Genomic DNA, 17,797 nt, shown 5'->3' with positions numbered 1-17,797 from the left:
GCCCCCTCCTCTCCTCTGACTCCTCCCATACCCCTCCCCTCACTTGCCTCCCCCCACCTCCCCTCCCGCCCACAGGTGACCTCATCCATGTGGCCAGCTCGGATGTGCAGGGCCCACAGCCCTCGGAGCTGGGGGCGGAGCCGCCCTCACTGCTGGTGGCGTCCAGGGCCTACCAGCTCTCGTCCACCCTCGTGGGTATTCTCACGCGCTCCCGCGTGCTCAACGAGGAGCCCCTGACGCTGGCGGGTGAGGAGATCCTGGCACAGGGCAAGCGCTCGGACCCGCGGAGCCTGCTGTGCCAGGGTGACGCCCCGGGCCCTGGCTGCCACTTTTCCATCCCTGAGGCCTTCAGCGCGGCCCTGCCCAACCTCAGCGACGTGGTGCAGCTCATCCTGCTTGTGGACTCCAACCCCTTCCCCTTCGGCTACATCAGCAACTACACCGTCTCCACCAAGGTGGCCTCCATGGCCTTCCAGACGCAGGCCGGCGCCCAGATCCCCATCAGGCAGCTCGCCTCAGAGCGCGCCATCACTGTGAAGGTGCCCAACAACTCGGACCAGGCCGCCCAGGGCCAGCGCGTCTCTGCCGGTTCCGCCGTCATCCAGCCCCGGGCCTCGGTCAGCGTCGTGGTCACTCCTGAGAACAGCAACCCCAAGGCGGGGCTGCACCTGCAGCTCACCTTCACGGTGCTGGATGGTGCGTGGCTGGCGGGGCCCTTGGTGGGCGGCCTCCTCCTCTCTCGGCCCAGCCCATGTGGGGCTGCAGGGTGGCCAGCTAAACCGGCATTTCTCATGGGCACCCCCAACTTGCGGCCTATGTCCTGCTTCATGAGGCTCTAGGGGCCCGGCCGGAGGGCCATGGGTGGGCTCCCAGGGCGTGTGGGCTGCCTGGGCAGGGGTCTGAGCCTGCCCGTGCCGCCCACCCACAGAACAGTACTTGCCAGACGAGCCCGAGCCCTTCCTGGCCGCCTACCTCCACTCGGAGCCCTGGCCCAACGAGCACAACTGCTCAGCCAGCAAGAGGATCAGCCTGGAGGCCCTGGCGGGCAGCGACCACAGGCCCTACACCTTCTTCATCGCCCCAGGGTGCGCAGCGGGCCTTGGAGGGTGGGCTCCCCGTGGTGGGAGTGGCCGAGTGGGTGGGGCGGGGCCTGGCCGTGACATGCCCCTCTCCAGGTCCCGCGATTTGGGCGCGAGCTACCACCTGAACCTGAGCAGCCACTTCCGCTGGTCGGCGCTGGCGGTGTCTGTGGGTCTGTACACGTCGCTCTGCCAGTACTTCAGCGAGGAGCACATGGCGTGGCGCACGGAGGGGTTGGCACCCCTGGAGGAGACCTCGCCCCGCGAGGCCGTCTGCCTCACCCGCCACCTCACCGCCTTCGGTGCCAGCCTCTTCGTGCCCGCCAGCCGCATCGAGTTCACCTTCCCTGTGAGTGGCGCCACACCCAGACGGAGGGGAGCCCGGCGCCATGGTGCGCAGCCTCGGGGCTGACGGGCCTGTCTCCCCAGGAGTCGGCCTCCGGCGTCAACCACGTTGTCCTGCTGACCTGCGCTGTGTGCCTGCTGACCTACGCAGTCATGGCCGTGATCCTGCGGAAGCTGGACCAGCTGGACGTCCGCCGGGTCCGCGCCATCCCGTTCTGCGGGAAGGGGGGCCGCTTCAAGTATGAGATCCTGGTCAAGACCGGCTGGGGCCGGGGCTCAGGTGAGGAGCTTCCAGCAGGGCAGGTCCACAGGCATGGCCTGTGGTCATGCAGTCCCACAGGCATGCACAGGCAGGCAGGACCAGCCGAACCATCAACCATGTGGTGGTTTAGTCACTAAGTGGCCCCACGGTCTGTAGCCCGCCATGGAATTCTCCAGGCAAGAATACTGGAGTGGGTTGCCATTCCCTTCTCCTGGGGATCTTCCCGACCCAGGGATAGACCTGGGTCTCCTACATTGCAGGCAGATTCTTTACTGTTTGAGCCCCCAGGGAAGCGCATCTATCGGTATGGGAGGTGATTACTAAACGGTAGCAGGTGGTCTGGGTGAAAAAATTGTCCCTAGCTCTCTGACCATCAGTTATAGCCATCAGAGAAGCAGGTTGGTGTGGGGTCAGTACTGCATGTTGGACGCTGAGACCAGGCATCTTGTTTCTTTGTGGGAAACTGAGCAAGTAGTCTGAGTGGTGTACCCGTCAGTGAGTGCTTCCTTAGGAGCGTCCTTGTGTTTTGGCCAGAGGTCATTTTACTGCCCACGTCATCCTTGCTTCTGCTGTGAAGCACCTCTGAGAGCTCGTCTCACGTGAAGAAGCGTTTGCCATATTGGTTGCTCCACGGTGTCTTCATCCTTTTTGTTGTAACCAATGTCCTCGCTCATGTCAGCCACTCGTTGCCACTGGCGGCATTTTTAGGGCCTGGGGTGGCAGCGGGAGCCGCACAGTTGGCTGGGTCTTCAGTCACGTGTTTGCCTTTGATTCAAAGTGCATTTTTTCGGTACTGGTTTTCATCTCTTTGCTGTGCTTTCGTCTTTATCACCAGGTCCCCTCTCTTGTTAGGAAAGTGTTTATTTTCTTAAATTTTTATGTGTTTATCCTGAAGCTGCCCCAGGTCTTGGTTGCTGTGTGGGCTTTCTCTACTGGCGCGGGCGCTCCTCTCTAGTTGTAGAGCACGGGCTCCCGGCGCTGACTCAACACTGCGGCGCCCGGGCTTTGTCACTGAGGCGCCCGGGCTGAGTTGTCCCACCGCATAACGGAATCTTCTGGGACCAGGGATCGAACTTGTGTCCCCTTCATTGCAAGGCAGATTTTTACCACTGGACCGCCAAGGAAGTCCAGGGAAATTTTCATTTTTGAAGTTTTCTTCTGTTCCTCTCTATGACATTCATAAAGCGTCGTGTGGGTTTATTGTGGCCGGACACGGGGCCGGACCACTGTGCGCTTGGTGGTTGGTGTGAGACGGGTGCGCGGTGGCTGGTCAGCAGCAGGCTGTGGAAAGGGCGCTGCCAGCAGCCGCCACCAGGACGCGGGTCCCTTATTTGCGCAGCAGACTGCAGGCTGGCAGCCGCGCTTCTGGTCCACGTGTCCACTCACAGTTAATGCTCCGCCGCTACCGGGGCTGTCTGTGGAAAAGTTTGAGGGCCTGAGATCATCTGTGTCGGAGCCATGGGGCGAGGGCCGTGCCTGTTGAAGGGAGATCGACAGGCAGATGCACCCGGGGTCAGTGTCCGTGGACAGAAACCCAGAGTCACGCCCATGTCCATCCCTGCTCCAGGGACCACGGCTCATGTGGGCATCATGCTGTACGGGGCAGACGGCCGCAGCGGCCACCGACACCTGGATGGGGATGGAGCCTTCCAGCGCAACAGCCTGGATGTCTTCCAGATCGCCACCCCACACAGCCTGGGCCGCCTGTGGAAGATCCGCGTGTGGCATGACAACAAAGGTGGGGCCCGCTCACTGCCTGCCCCACCTGCCCACCGCCCACTGGCCCTGACTGCCTGCCACCCCTGACCACCCGCCCGCTCTCACAGGGCTGAGCCCCGCCTGGTTCCTGCAGCACGTCATTGTCCGGGACCTGCAGAGCGCCCGCAGCACCTTCTTCCTGGTCAACGACTGGCTGTCAGTGGAGACGGAGGCCAATGGGGGCCTGGTGGAGAAGGAGGTGCTGGCTGCAAGTAAGACCCCTCCTGGCGGCCGCCACGAAGCAAACCAATGCCGGGCCTGGGGTCTCCTGAAGCCCGCCTGTCCCCCGTAGGCGATGTGGCCCTGCGGCAGTTCCAGCGCCTCCTGGTGGCCGAGCTGCAGCGCGGCTTCTTCGACAAGCACGTTTGGCTCTCCATGTGGGACCGGCCGCCTCGGAGCCGCTTCACACGCGTTCAGCGCGCCACGTGCTGCGTCCTCCTCCTCGGCCTCTTCCTGGGTGCTAATGCCGTGTGGTACGGGACTGTGGGGGACAGCGCCCACAGGTGCGTGCTGCGGGGCCCACCCGCCTGCCTTGGCACCCCCCATCTCCTCCCCGCAAGCCAGCCCATGTGTCCTCTCCTGCAGCCAGGGCCCCACATCCAGCCTGGCCCCGCTGAGCCTGGACACCGTCGCCGTTGGCTTGGTGTCTAGCCTGGTCGTCTACCCGGTCTACTTGGCCATCCTGTTCCTCTTCCGCATGTCCCGGAGCAAGGTGGGTGCGTGGGGCTCCTGAGCGTGGCCAGGCTGTCCAGGGGGGCCAGGAGGGGTCAGCACCCAGAGCACGTCAGAGTCAGGCGTGAACGGGCCCCGTGAGCTGCCGATGCCTGCGCCTCAGGTCACTGGGCAGTCAGGGACGGGCTCCCCAGACGACGGGCCGCAGGTTCTGAGAAAAACCGACCCAAGGACAAAGTCTGAGCAGACCCCGGGCCAGCGCGGCAGTAGGAGGTCACTTAAAAGCTTCAAGAACAGCCCAGGTGGCTTCACTGGCGAGTCCCCCGAGCGGTCATGGAAAGACCAGCACCAGTCCCAGACGGGCTCGATAAAACCTGACAGGGGCACCCCCTGACTCTTCCCTGAGGCCAGAGCCAGCCAGAGACCTCACGCAGTGCTCAGCAAAGGCCACACGCCTCGGCCAGCAGCCTGGTAGGGTCGTCCTTAGCTCTGTGTGGCCATCCACGGCTACGCTGATTCAAGTTAGATACAACTTCAGCTTCTCGGTCACAGGAGTCACTCCTGGCGCTCCATGTCGGCATATGGCAAGTGGCTCCTGTGATGGAGTCTGTAGGTGTAGAGCACTCCTGTGGTTTTAGAAGGTTCTCAGGACAGCACTGCTGCAGACTCTGCTTGCCAGGGTGGGCATGCCTCCCCAAGCGGGGACCCGAGCTGTGTCCCGCTGACCACCTGCCTCTCCCGCAGGTGGCAGGGGGACCAAGCCCCACCCCTGCAGGCCCACAGGCACTGGACGTGGACAGCTGCCTGGACTCGTCCATGCTGGACAGCTCCGTGCTCACCTTCCCGGGACTTGGTGCCGAGGTGCGGGCTCCCCGGGGCCTGCCCAGGTGGGGCTGCCGCCTGGGCACTCTGGGATCAGGCTCTCTGTGTCCTCAACAGGCCTTTGCTGGACAAATGAAACAGGACTTATTTCTGGAGGATTCTAAAAGGTGGGGTCTCTACAGAAAGCATGAGCTGTTTCCTGTGTGGGTCAGCTATGCCTTGCGAGGGTCGTGTCACGTGTCCTTGTCTGTGTGTCGTGGGCATTGTGTGTCCTCCTCCACGTGTTGTATGGGTCACTTGTCCTCATCCGTGTGTCGTGGGCATCACGTGTCTCCATTCATGTGTCGTGGGCGTTGCGTATCCTCTTCCGTGTGTCATGTGGGTTGCATGTTCTCCGTGTGTCATGTGGGTCACATGTACTCATCCGTGTGTTACACGCCTGTCCTGGGAGTGTTTGCTTAGAGCTCTGCGTGTCTGCCTGTGACTTGGGTTGGGTGTGTGTGCAATCACGTGCCCCGGCACCCCTTGCTGACTGTTACCTGCAGCCTGGTGTGCTGGCCATCCAGCGAAGGTGCCCTCAGCTGGCCAGACTTGCTGAGTGACCCATCCGTCATGGGCAGCGCCCTGCAGCGGCTGGCTCGGGGCCGGATGGGCCTCACGCCAGGCCCAGAGGAGGACAGTCTCTCCCTGGTCAGCCCCTCCTCGCCTGCCAAGTACTTCTCTGCTTCAGGTGTGCGGGGTGGGGAGGCGCTGCCTGGCCCCCCAGGAGGGCTCTGGGATGACCTGTCTTGCCCCCTCCAGATGAGGACCTGATCCGGCAGATCCTGGCTGAAGGGGCCGGCAGCCTGGCCCCAACCCAGGACATGCAAGGAGAAACAGACCTCCTCGCTGGCCTGTGAGTGCTGGGTTCCAGGGGCGGTGGTGGGGAGGTACGGTGCTGTGGGGCAACGGCTGCTGGAGCAGTGGCAGGAAGGATGGGCATCGGGTCCCAGTACTGCGAGGCGAGCATCCCCAAGCAGCCAGTGGGCCTGGCACCCTCTGCCTGGCCTGGGGCGGCGTCCTCTTCCACAGAGGCCAGAGGGGGCTGGCCGCGCCCCTGAGCAGTGTGCTGCTGACGGGAAAGTGCCCCCATCTTGCCTCAGGTGCAGCGCCCCTGGTGAGAAGACTCAGCCCGTGATGCTGCGGAGCCTGGGGGACACGGGGTTGCCCAGCCCAGGCCTGACTTGGGAACAGCCCCTGCCGGCCAGGCTCCCCAGGACAGGTGCGTGCCCAAGTCCCGGGACAGCCTCCCGCTCCTCTGAGCTGCTGCTGACCCATCTGTCTGCCTTCCCAGGGCTGGTGGAGGGTCTGCGGAAGCGGCTGCTGCCAGCCTGGTGTGCGCCCCTGGCCCACGGGCTCAGCCTGCTCCTGGTGGCTGTGGCCATGGGCATGTCAGGGTGGGTCGGCGCCAGCTTTCCCCCTAGCGTGTCTGTCATGTGGCTCCTCTCAAGCGGCTCCAGCTTCCTGGCCTCGTTCCTCTGCTGGGAGCCACTCAAGGTGAGAAGGGTGTTGGGGGCCAGCCCACCAGCCTCTGGCTGCCAGGGTCCCCTCTGACGCCAGCCCTGGCCCAGGTCCTGCTGGAGGCGCTGTACTTCTCCCTGGTGGCCAAGCGGCTGCACCCAGATGAGGATGACACTCTGGTGGAGAGCCCAGCCGTGACACCCGTGAGTGAGCGTGTGCCCCGCGTGCGGCCGCCCCACGGCTTCGCGCTCTTTCTGGCAAAGGAGGAAGCCCGGAAGGTCAAGAGGCTGCACAGGATGCTGCGGGTGAGCTCGGGCCCCACGCTGGCGCCTGGCCTCCCTTCCCGGCCTCCTGGCCCAGGCAGCACCTTCCAGGAGGGCCCGCCTTTCTCGAAAACCTCAATGCGCCCTCCTCCTGAGCACAGAAGGCCCTTCCACGGGTGGTGTAGGGCTCTGCGGGCTCCGCCCCTCCCATGACCTTTTCCTGCCCAGCCTCGTGGGTGCGGCTTCTTGGCCTTCGCAGACCATGTGTGCCCACAGGCCTGGTTCTCAGCACCAGCCTCTCTGGCTGTGGGCACTTTGCTGCCCAGTGTGTGAAAGCCACGCTCTGTCACAGGCTGCACCCACGGGGCACCAGGCTGGGTTTGGCTGACCCCAGGGCCATCCCTGCTCCCCAGGGCCTCCTGCTTTACATGTTTTTCCTGCTGGTGACACTGCTGGCCAACTACGGGGATACCTCGTGCCACAACCATGCTTACCGCCTGCAGAGCGCCATCAAGCAGGAGCTGGACAGCCAGGCCTTCCTGGCCATCACCCGGTACGGACGCCCTGTGTGCAGGCACAGGTCTGTCCTCTGGGCCAGGGCAGTGCTGCTGCTGGCCAGGGTCCACCTCAGCCCCGCGCTTGGTGCAGCTCAGCCCCTTAGGGGTGTTGGGAAGCGTCTCGATCCATTTCTGGTCATCAGAACTGGAGTGGGTGCTGCTGGCCGTGGGGAGAGGACACAGGACAGGCCCAGCACAGCTTCATCAGCCCTGAGTGTCAGGAAGCCCAGGCCACACCTCCTCCCCTAGGCAGCACTGGCCGCCTCCGGCTGGCCCAGCCGGGACTGGTAGCAGTGTTCCCTGGGCCTCTCACCCCAGGAGGCTGGGCTGTGAGGGACGGCCATGTGACCGACTCTGGGTCTGGGGTGGGCAGGTCTGACGAATTCTGGCCATGGATGTCCCATGTTCTGCTCCCCTACATCCACGGGAACCAGTCCAGGCCGGAGCTGGGGCCCCCACGGCTGCGGCAGGTGCGGCTGCAGGAGGGTGAGTAACCAAGGGGCGCCCTGGCACTTAGCCTAACTTGTTTCCAAGGGGAAGCCTTTGCTGGGGTCTGGATCCAACGCCCCCAGCTGGGTGACGGCCTGCCTGGGTCTCCTGATGTGCAGACAGTGACACCTACTTCCTGGGGTGCTGGGCAGGTTCAGTGAGGCCCTGCCGAGCTTGGCCTGGAGGCTGGTAAACAGGCATGGCCCTGGACCCTCTGCTTTCAGCGCTGTGCCCGCACCCCCCTGGCTCCAGGGACCCTGCGTGCTCAGCAGCCTCAGGTGGCTTCAGCACCAGCGACTATGGTGTTGGCTGGGGGAGCGCTGCTCTCAACAGCTCCGAGATCTGGGCCTACTCGGCGCCAGACCTGCTGGGGTGAGCCCGGAGGGTGGCCGGGGTGGGGGCAGGAACAGCCCTTCAGAGGAGCTTGCCGGGGCACTGGCACTGACACCGCCCCTCCCTGCAGCGTGTGGTCCTGGGGCTCCTGCGCCGTGTACGACAGCGGGGGCTACGTGCAGGAGCTGGGACCCAGCCTGGAGGAGAGCCGCGCACAGCTGGGGTACCTGCAGCTGCACAACTGGATCGACAACAGGTGGGCTCCACGCTTGGCCCCTCCGCCCGCTCCCCCGCACGCGCTGCCCCGTTCCCAAGACACCTGCCGCCCTAGCCCCTTTGGAGAGCACCGGCCTCTCCCAGCGCTGCCCCCTCCGACTCCCGGCCCCTGCCCGTGCCCTCCGCGCAGAAGCCGTGCCGTGTTTGTGGAGCTGACGCGCTACAGCCCGGCCGTGGGGCTGCACGCCGCCGTCACGCTGCGCCTGGAGTTCCCGGCGGCCGGACACGCAGTGGCGGCGCTTAGCGTCCGCCCGTTCGCGCTGCGGCGGCTCAGCGCCGGCCTCTCGCTGCCGCTGCTCACCTCGGTAGGCCCCGCCCCCAAGACAGTGGCCCCGCCCCGGCCTCCTTCCTTGGACCTGACCCCGCCCTCCCGGGCCCGCCCCAGGGCCATGGCCCCGCCCTCCACGGGCCTGACCCCGCCTCGGCTCCGCCCCGCCCCACCAGGTGAGCCTGCTCCTGTTCGCTGTGTACTTCTCGGCGGCCGAGGTGCGCGCCTGGCGCAGGGAGGGGCGCGCGCGCGCCACGCGGGCTGGGACCTGGGCACGGTGGCTGCTGGTGGCGCTGACGGCTGCCGCGGCGCTGGTGCGGTTGGCCCAGCTGGGCGCCGCCGACCGCCAGTGGACCCGTTTCCTGCGCCGCCGCCCGCGCCGCTTCACCAGCTTCGAACAGGTGGCCCAGCTGAGCACCGCGGCTCGCGGCCTGGCCGCCTCGCTGCTCTTCCTGCTCTTGGTCAAGGTGAGGGCTGAGCCGGTGGGTCGGGGCGGCTTGGCAGGGTTAGTCGGCTGACGCCCTTTGTCCGCAGGCCGCCCAGCAGCTGCGCTTTGTGCGCCAGTGGTCGGTTTTCGGCAAGACGCTGTGCCGGGCGCTGCCGGAGCTCGCGGGGGCAGCCTTAGGCCTGGTGGTGCTCGCCGCAGCCTACGCGCAGCTTGCTGTCCTGGTAGGTCCGGGCGGGGCCATGGGAGGGTGGCTAAGCCCGGGCCCGCCCCTCACTTGTGCCCCCTCCCCCGCAGTTGGTTTCCTCCTGTGTGGACTCGCTTCGGAGCGCTGCCCAGGCCCTCCTGGTGCTGTGCCCCGGGACCGGGGTTCCTGCCCTGTGCCCTGTGGAGTCCTGGCGCCTGTCCCCCATGCTGTGCACGGGGCTCTGGGCTCTGCGTCTGTTGGGGGCCCTGAGGCTGGGGTCTGTTCTTCTGCGGTGGCGGTACCACACTCTGCGTGGGGAGCTGTACCGCCCCGCCTGGGAGCCGCAGGACTACGAGATGGTGGAGCTGTTCTTGCGCCGCCTGCGCCTCTGGATGGGCTTCAGCAAGGTCAAGGAGGTGGGTACGGCCCAGGGGGGGAGAGGGACGCACCCTGGGCCCAGCGGAGCCCAGGGCGCAGCCGGACTGACCGAGCCCCTGTGCCGCCCCCAGTTTCGCCACAAAGTCCGCTTCGAAGGGATGGAGCCGCTGCCCTCCCGCTCATCCCGGGGCTCCAAGGCTTCTCCAGACGTTCCCCCACCCAGCGGGGGCTCCGACGCCTCCCGTCCCTCCACCTCCTCCAGCCAGCTGGAGGGGCTGAGCTTGGGCCTGGGCCGGCCGGGACCTCGAGAGCTGGAGCCCGAGCCTTCCCGCCTCCATGCTGTATTTGAGGCCCTACTCACCCAGTTTGATCGGCTCAACCAGGCCACAGAGGACGTCTACCAGCTGGAGCGGCGGCTGCAGCGCCTGCACGGCCACAGGAGCAGTGCGCCCCCAGCCTCCCTGCCCCCCAGCCCTTCCCCAGGCCTGCGGCCCATCCTGCCCAGCCGCCTTGCCCGGGCCAGTCGAGGCATCGGCCTGGCTACAGGCCCCAGCAGAGCATCACTGAGGGCCAAAAACAAGATCCACCCCAGCAGCTCTTAGTGCCGGGGCCTCTGGGCTCCCCTCTCCCCAGGGCGCGCCTGTGGCTCCCCTCTGGCCCCTCGGAGCCAGAGCAGACACCACTCAGTATTATCACCTTCTGCCACCCTCAGTCGCGGGCCAGGCAGAACAGCTGCACGCAGGTCCCCAGAGAGCAGGCAGGCTCTCTGTGGGCTTCAGCACTTTACAGAGGCCACGTGGCCAGCTCGGACCCAGGGTCCCCTCTCACTTCTGTGGGAGGACACAGCAGTGCTGGACGAGTGCCCGGCCTCAGACGCTATTTATTTCCCGAGTCCTCAGGTACAGCGGGCTGTGCCCGGCCCCCCCTCCTGGCTGATGTCTCCCCTGCCAAGCCCCCAGGCTCTGGGGAGGGGCCCGCACTCCTGTCGTCCTCCCCTAAGTTATTACCTCCTCCATCCCTACTCAGTGCACTTGCCTCCAGCTGCCGCCGTGTGTCTGTTGTAATTTATGTGGGGTTAAAATGTATATATTTTTGTACGTCGCTTTATTTTTCAATACAGCCAAGGGATCTGGTGGCTGAAGCAGCCTGTGCCCACTGTCACCCACATTGAAGGGGAGCTGGGACCGCCAGAGCTGTCCTCTCCCCAGACACCTGCCCGCCCAGCCGGAGGAGCAGCAGCTGCTTCTCAGATCCAAGTCTGGCCTTGGCAGATGCTGGGCAGAAAGGGCTTTTGGAGGGGAAACCCCCCTCCACGCTCAGCCCGGGGCCCAGACCTGCGCCCGCTGCCACCGTGGCCTTAGCCTCCTGTCTAGGCCTGCTGGTGTCGGGTCTGGGTGAGGGCTGGGACCCTAGAGCTGGTAGGGGAAGATCTCTGCCCGGGGGCTGGCTCCCAGGCTGGGGGAGGTGAGTGTGATCACATACGTGTGAGGCTGTCCCAAGGGCAAGGCCCCAGCAGCAGCCTGGCAGGCTCCCTCCCCACTCTGCTGGACATGGCCGAAGCGACAGCCTAGATCCCACCCCCACCCCCAACAGACGAAGTCAAATAAATGAGTTGACTGACTGCTCCGTGTCTGTGTCCACTCTGGGGTCTGTGTCTGAGTGCACAGGCCTGGGCCACGCCAGCGCTTTATTTGCACAGATAAATATCACCTAGCGCCGCGGGGGCAGGGAGGGTCTGGCAGCACGTGTCCGAGTCAGAGAAGCCCCACGGGTCACAGTACCCACCCTGCACAGCCTCACACAAACTCAGTGAAGTCATCCACAGAGGAGACCAGGCGCTTCCGCTGGCCCGTCTCATAGGCAGGCGTGGACTCGGCCGGGGCCTGTGCCGGAGCCTTGGAATGACCAGGAGGGTGTGTCTGCATCAGGGGCAGGCTGGCGCTTGAGTAGTGGGCTTCCTCACGGATCTGGGGGCGGGGGGGTGGTGGGCTTCAGCAGCAAGTCCAGAGCGGGTGGCGCATGCGCCCCAGGCTGGCCACCCCATCTCTGTGGAGCACCCCCCCAGCAGCCCAGCCTCCTACCCGCTGGCGCAGCCGCTTGATGTGGCGGAGCCTGGCGATCCACTTGGAGGGGTAGATGTCAGTGGGGTTGGAGCGGCTATGGTGCACCTGCGAGGCCATCTGGGGTGGGGAGGGTGGGATGATGAGCCCCCTGCATGGGGGCTCCTGCGGGCCTGACCCCCACCTCCTAGGGGCCACCTCTGCTCACGTTTGCGTGCAGGGCCATCTGGCGGGCCACGAAGGGCAGGTTTCGGTCGGACACGATCTTGGCCATGCTGGTGTCCACAAGGCCCTCCATGTCTGGGGAGACACGGCGCTCATGTGGGGCTCAGCCCTGGAGCCTCTCCCCACACCCCTGCCCCCGCCCCGCCTCACCTTTCCTGCACTGCAGAGACACCAGGTTGCACTCGTAGTCCAGGGGAGTGATAATCACGTGGACGAAGTTGAACTGGCCCTGCTCACACGAGAGCAGGGTCACCGTGGTGCCGAGGGCCGCTTTCTGCGACCCCCTCCACACTCAGGCTGGGGCCCAGACCTGCGCCCGCTGCCCCGAGGCCCCCAGGCACACCTTGATGGTGCCCAACTTGAAGTCCTCGCCAGAGTCATTGTAGACGATGGACACGAAGTCGTTGCCCAGGTGGCGCTTCTTGTCACAGCGGTGCTTGTCCACGTCCTTGGTGGGCATCAGGGTGGCAATGTGGAAGACCGCTGCGGGGAGGGCAGAGCTGAGCAGGGCGGGCTGGGTGGGGGTTCCCGAGGAGCGGGCCGGCGGACAGGGAGGGCACACCTTGCATGATGTCGTCGTGCCAGCAGTAGGTGAACTGGCCGTCCTCGCCGCACACGTCCAGGCCACCCAGGTACACCTTGTCCGGCTGGCAGTCCTTGAGCTCGATGAGCTTGCCCAGCCCTGTGAGGAACTCTGTGTACCTGTAGGAGCCATGCTCATTGGACAGGATGGCCAGCTCGCTATTGCTCTGTGCAGAGATAAAGGCACGGTAGTACCAGTTCCCAGCCCGCCCCCAGCCGCCCCCCATCCCGGGCCCACAGGACCCCAAGGGCCTGATGCTGCTGGGGGCCAGGGGCAGGCTGACTAGTGTGCCTTGGCACAGCCCCCCTTCTGCCATTCACCTGACCAAGGCAATGCAGATTCACACCCACTCTCTGGGGTGTCACCTCCCACCCCTGCCCCACTGCTCCCAATCTGCCACTGACCTGGGCCGGCTCTGTCCTCAGAAAAACCCAGAGTCCTTGGCTGCCCAATACCCCCCCTGCCTCCCGCTGGGCCGGCCCTTGGCCCATGGCAGCCAGGGCGCTTCTGAGACTCAGCTCGAGTCAATGCAAACCCTGTGCTGGGAACTGCCCACCTCGAGGGGTGCCACTGCGTCCCCCATCACGTCCTGTCCCCTCGGCACCCCTGCCCGGCACTCCTCTGCGAGTCCTCATTTCCTCATTTCCATTCAGAGCCACCTCCCTGGTGTCAGTGACAACCCACCCCCAAGTGCTCTGTGCTCACACCCAGCCAGTCAATCTCACTTCTGAGTCCTGTAGGGAAGGGAGCTCCATGCACACCTGACACTCTAGCAGCTCCTACAGAACCCCGCTCTGCGGAGGACAAGATTCCCACCCCCAGCAGGGTGGCCACTCTCTCTGCCCAGCACCCAGGCCGCCCCTGCTAGCCCGGCAGCCTCACCTGGCCTTCTCCCACGTACAGGACTGCGATCTTGTGCGTATCGTATGATGGGATCTGGTCAAGGAGCTGCACTGACCGTTCGAAAGACTGTAGCCACAGAGCCCAGTCTGAGCCCAGGGCAGAAAAGTCCCCTCCTCCAGCCCCGCCCAGCCAGTTGCAGCCCAGTGCCTGTCCAGGAGAGGCCTCTCCTCTCGCTGGCCTCTGGGAGCTGGGCTGCAGCCCCCACTGCCCAGCTGGGGGCTCAGCCCACTGGGCACCTGCAGCCAGGCTCCAGGGGGCCCTGCAGGGGAGAGAGGACCCACCTACCTCATTAGGCAAAAGGATTGGCTTGTTGGACTCGTCACCGAAGAACGGTGAGTGGTAGAGCTGCAGGAACACAAAGCTGCGGTGGGGAGAAGATGGGTGAGGTCTCGGCCAGCAATCACAGCCCAAGGGTGAGGGGGCCAGAGCGCGATCACCAAGGAGCCTGGTCTTTGTGGCCAGCCTACCCTGCCCAGGCCCCGCCGGTACTAGGCCCCCATGGGAGCACCAGGAGGGTGGGGCTCACCTGGGGTTGATGCCTGGCACCTTCTCGGTGTTGGAGGTGCCTGCCCGGCTCTTGAAGACATCCCTCTCCACCCTCTTGCCCCTGCGTGACGGGGCCGAATCCGAGATGGTGTAGCCTCGGGGTCGCAGCCCACTGGGGGAGCGAGGACAGCTGGAAGGCAGGGGGCCCTCTGGCTGGGTGGGGCCCCGGGCCCGGCGTTCCTCACCCGGGGCTGACCAGGGAGCACCTTCCCCGTCCAGGATCCCTGACTGCGACCGAGCCTTGGCCTCAGGGCTCAGGCGGCCAACCTCAGCCTTGTCCCCGGGGTCCCCCAGGATGTCCTGCAGGGTCTGCAGTTCAGGCGACGAGCTGGACTTGCTCAGGGGCTGAGAGGGCTGGAAGGCAAGGTCCACGGAGGCCCGGGAGCCCTCCGAGGAGACCGCCCGCTCGATGGGGATGCCCCCAGGAGGCAACTCCTCCGCGTGGAATGACTTCTCCTCCTGGCTGGAGGTGGAAGATGACTGGGAAAAGGGATCCAAAGGAAACGCTCACCAGGAGGCACCGCAGAGCCCACCCAGGTTTACCTGGAGAAATCAGGCCCCACCCATCCCCAGCCAGGGCCTCAGAGCGGCCAGCACGGAGCTAGAGGTTCCCCTTCCCCAAAAGTACTTCCCGTGCCCTTCACTCAGCAGCCGAGCCAAGGCCCCAGGCTACAGGATGCTGGTGTGGAGGGGCTACAGCCCCAGGCAGACCACTGCAGGGGACCCCAGGCTGCCCCCCAACGGGGACATGCACAGGGATGGGGGGGCAGTGGAAGTGCAGAGCAAACCAGCCTAGAGCAGCTCAGCCCCACCGTACCCCTAGCAGGGGGTGATAACACCTACAGGCCCCTCAGGTGGTTCCCCCGACTGCACTCACCCTGCTGAAAGCGTCGCTGCGCCCACAGCGCCCATCGGAGCCCAGTGCTGCCTCAAAGTCTTCCAACTCGGGAGGCTCTGCAGACAAACCAGTCTCGCCTGGACCTCCCTCCTCCAGGACTACTGCGGAATCTGGAAGGACACAGACGTGCTGCTGGGTGCTGCCCGTCCAGGACTCACGTGGCCTCAGGGCACCGGGTTTCCCCATGAGAGGGCACAGCGGCTCCCCAGCAGGGCCTGGCCCAAGGCTCTCCTGCTGGGGGCTCTGAGCCACCCCCTCCCATCGAGCCAGCTGGAGGAGGACACTGAGTGCCCTGACACAAGGGTCTCTTCATGGGCTCCCAGGGGTCAAGATGGGGGGCACCTGACCCCTTGGAGTGGATCCCAGCATCCACAGAAGCTGCCCCTGTAGCTCTCCCGGGGAGCTCCCCAGGTAAGGCAGGTGGGCAAGGACAGACAGGACCCTTTGCAGAAGCCCCTGCCTGAGACAGGCCCCGGCCCAGAAGAGGGGCCTTGAACAGCCCTCAGGAGCCGGGAGAACTCCGAGCTCCTCCCTGCCAGGCCCAAGGGAGAGACAAGTGAGGGGCCCCGTGGGCACACGGGCTCTGAAGTGTTCTGGAGGGTGGAGGCTCGCCTGCTGAGTCGGTACCGGCCCAGAGCCAGGCAGCTAAGGAGGGAGCATGACCCCAAGCCAGGTTTCCTGTGCCAGCACCGGGCCGAGGGACTGAGAAGAAGCGACCGAGTCAGTGCAGCCCCGCACTGTGCAGTGTGTTTGCTGCCTCGAGAAGTCCTGCCGTGCCTGCCCCGAGCCAGTCCTGCCCACGTGGGGGACCGGAACGGCTGGAGTCCCTGGCCAGCCACACCCTCCGGCTGGGGCCTGGGAGCAACGGGCTGCAAGCCAGCCTGCGGGGCCCTCGGGAAGCCCGTGTGTACGGCAGACACACCCCATTTGTGGGCTCACAAGGCCCGTCAGCACCAGAGCTAGGGCAGGGCAGCTCTGTCCTCTGCTGGCCTCTGGGGTGCAGTCGCCCAGGTCACCCCCTCAAGCTGAAGACGGGGCTGAGAGGGCCCAACAGGCTTGGGAACAGAACTCAGGCACGGAGGGCACAAAGCAGTGGGGGTTCCTGCTGACAAAGCACAGGCATCCTGCACCGATGTCCTCCTGCGAGTCAGGGACGGCTCCCTGAGACGATGAGAGGCTCAGATGGGGCCGGGGGGGGGGGGGGGACTGGAGGAGGGACGATGACACAGCATCTACGAGGCAGAGCAGCGCTCTGCAGCAAATACCACTTTCCTTAAAGAGCGTACGAATACCTGCCCAGGAAATGCTCCTGTGCAGCTTTCCTTGGCACCTGGACTGGCACAGGGAGGAGAAAGAGGCCACTGCAAGGGAAACCGTGAGCGGCCCGTCAGCAGGAGGAAGGCCACGCACAGCCGAGCAGAGAGGACAGGCACCGCCGGTCCTTCAAGGACCTGAGCCTGGGGAGAGAGAGGGGCGGCCAGCAGCCGGCGCGCACGCCAGCGCTCCCAGCTGCTCAGGCACACGCCGGGGACAGGAGTGCGCCTCTCCTCCTCACGAGCGGTCACCCGGCCACAGGGAAGTGGTGAGGAGGGCGGCGCAGACGGGCACAGGTGAGCTTGGCGCGTCCACACCCACACCCCAGCAGCAGGAGCACCGGGTGCCCGAGGAGGGTGCCGAGCAAGGCCCGTGTCCACCCCACGAGCAGGGCCAGCTGAGCAGGGCCTCGAGCCACCGATTCATGGCACGTCTCCAAAGGAGGTTCCCCCAGGAGCAGGCCCTGCTCTCAAGCGCCAGGTCTGCAGACTAGTGTGCCCCGCGTGCAGCTGACCTCCTCAGCACCCAAGGCTGGCAGTGCCAAGACGGCCCAGGACCCCACACGGCCATCCGCCCTCAGATGGGGTGCACAGGCGGGTGGGGGCCAGCGCTCACCTGTGTTGGAGCGTGGGGGCGGGGACGGCTTGGCCGAGCCGGCCGCCGGCACTGACAGCGACTTGTACAGGGCTGTGTCGCGGCGCTCCTTGAAGCGCTCGGCAGCCATGAGGGCATTGGACAGCTCCTGCAGCGGCATGCTGTTGATGTCCGAGGAGAAGGGGCTGAGCGGGTTCTCCAGGCTCATCAGCCAGCTGGTGTTCCCTGCGGAGCGGGCTCAGGGCTCAGCACAGCACCCCCAGCAGCCCAGCCCTCTGCCCTCCCTGGGCAGCCCTGGCTGCGCCCTGCTCTGCTCTGACCAGAATCCATACAACAAAGGACGACTAAGACACAGAGGGATGACCGTGTAAGGAGCCAGTGAGAAGACAGCCACGGGAGAAACAAGCCCGTCCACAGCCCTGACGCTCGGCTCACGGGCCGGGAGGCAGGAGATCCTGTGGTTATAGCCGCCCAGCTGGCAGGGCTTTGCTGTGGCAGCCTGAGCAGACTAGCTGCCGCCCGGCCCTCACGTCCACCCCTGGGGACTCAGCTCAAGGTGACCTCCCGACTGACCGCCCCCAGCTCCCGCATGTCCAGAGCGCTGCATCGCTGTGCACACCACGTGCTGACGGCAGCCCGGGCTGGCCGAGCGTGGGCCCACCCCTGGGTACCTGTGGGCCTGCGGACCAGGATCTCTGCCCAGCCCTGGGTCAGCAGGGGCACGTAAGCGGCCAGGTTAGTCTTCTCCTTCTGTGCTGGGAGCGGGCTGCCAGCTGAGGCCTTCTCGGGCTGGCCGGCTGGAGCAGTCTGAGAGCCCAGGGATGTGGGGCTGCCGGGGAAGTGGCAGGCTGGAGCATCTAAGGCACCCACGCGAAGGCCATGGCCCCCTGAGGAGGAGAAGCGAGGGCTGGCAACCACCACCGCTTGGCTGAACAGGCCTGGCTGCTCCAGCGGGGGCCCAGGCTGCCAAACTCCGAGCCGGGGCCAAGGCAGCCTGGCCCTCCCCAGGCATGGCCCTTGGGCAGTGTCGAGTTGGCTTT

General features: G+C 65.6%; 2 protein-coding genes across 10 annotated transcripts in view; one reads left to right on the top strand and one right to left on the bottom strand.

The window, feature by feature from the left end:
* The window catches only part of PKD1 (polycystin 1, transient receptor potential channel interacting), a 37,772-nt gene extending 27,536 nt beyond the window's left edge, over positions 1–10,236 (top strand). The window contains exons 23-46 of the mRNA XM_040254109.1: positions 76–696; positions 929–1,085; positions 1,176–1,428; positions 1,509–1,704; positions 3,254–3,424; positions 3,513–3,656; positions 3,737–3,947; positions 4,030–4,156; positions 4,861–4,977; positions 5,056–5,105; positions 5,484–5,668; positions 5,740–5,833; positions 6,081–6,199; positions 6,272–6,474; positions 6,549–6,743; positions 7,115–7,254; positions 7,632–7,744; positions 7,972–8,119; positions 8,211–8,336; positions 8,487–8,661; positions 8,801–9,091; positions 9,159–9,293; positions 9,367–9,672; positions 9,766–10,236. Of these exons, the coding sequence (XP_040110043.1) occupies positions 76–696; positions 929–1,085; positions 1,176–1,428; positions 1,509–1,704; positions 3,254–3,424; positions 3,513–3,656; positions 3,737–3,947; positions 4,030–4,156; positions 4,861–4,977; positions 5,056–5,105; positions 5,484–5,668; positions 5,740–5,833; positions 6,081–6,199; positions 6,272–6,474; positions 6,549–6,743; positions 7,115–7,254; positions 7,632–7,744; positions 7,972–8,119; positions 8,211–8,336; positions 8,487–8,661; positions 8,801–9,091; positions 9,159–9,293; positions 9,367–9,672; positions 9,766–10,236 (4,748 nt within the window). The remainder of the gene's footprint in view (positions 1–75; positions 697–928; positions 1,086–1,175; positions 1,429–1,508; positions 1,705–3,253; positions 3,425–3,512; positions 3,657–3,736; positions 3,948–4,029; positions 4,157–4,860; positions 4,978–5,055; positions 5,106–5,483; positions 5,669–5,739; positions 5,834–6,080; positions 6,200–6,271; positions 6,475–6,548; positions 6,744–7,114; positions 7,255–7,631; positions 7,745–7,971; positions 8,120–8,210; positions 8,337–8,486; positions 8,662–8,800; positions 9,092–9,158; positions 9,294–9,366; positions 9,673–9,765) is intronic.
* A 1,022-nt stretch (positions 10,237–11,258) lies between these two features.
* Positions 11,259–17,797, bottom strand: part of TSC2 (TSC complex subunit 2) — a 30,975-nt gene continuing 24,436 nt past the window's right edge. For 4 of the 9 annotated variants that reach the window (XM_040254115.1, XM_040254120.1, XM_040254132.1 and 1 more), the window contains 13 exons: positions 17,429–17,644; positions 16,779–16,982; positions 16,142–16,210; positions 14,829–14,959; positions 13,932–14,431; positions 13,691–13,766; positions 13,385–13,471; positions 12,482–12,668; positions 12,263–12,402; positions 12,070–12,148; positions 11,903–11,994; positions 11,716–11,814; positions 11,259–11,601 (listed from right to left, as the gene is read on the bottom strand). In XM_040254115.1, coding sequence (XP_040110049.1) covers positions 11,431–11,601; positions 11,716–11,814; positions 11,903–11,994; positions 12,070–12,148; positions 12,263–12,402; positions 12,482–12,668; positions 13,385–13,471; positions 13,691–13,766; positions 13,932–14,431; positions 14,829–14,959; positions 16,142–16,210; positions 16,779–16,982; positions 17,429–17,644 — 2,051 coding nt within the window. In that variant the 3' untranslated portion in view covers positions 11,259–11,430. Of the gene's footprint in view, positions 11,602–11,715; positions 11,815–11,902; positions 11,995–12,069; positions 12,149–12,262; positions 12,403–12,481; positions 12,669–12,988; positions 13,297–13,384; positions 13,472–13,690; positions 13,767–13,931; positions 14,432–14,828; positions 14,960–16,141; positions 16,211–16,778; positions 16,983–17,428; positions 17,645–17,797 lie in introns of those variants that run through there. The other 5 variants (XM_040254145.1, XM_040254123.1, XM_040254144.1 and 2 more) reach the window with 3 other exon arrangements.

Source organism: Oryx dammah, unplaced genomic scaffold (genome assembly GCF_014754425.2).
Source record: "Oryx dammah isolate SB20612 unplaced genomic scaffold, SCBI_Odam_1.1 HiC_scaffold_2, whole genome shotgun sequence".
Lineage (NCBI taxonomy): Eukaryota > Metazoa > Chordata > Mammalia > Artiodactyla > Bovidae > Oryx > Oryx dammah.
Note: the sequence above shows the minus strand (reverse complement) of the source record. Positions and strands in the feature narration are given on the sequence as shown.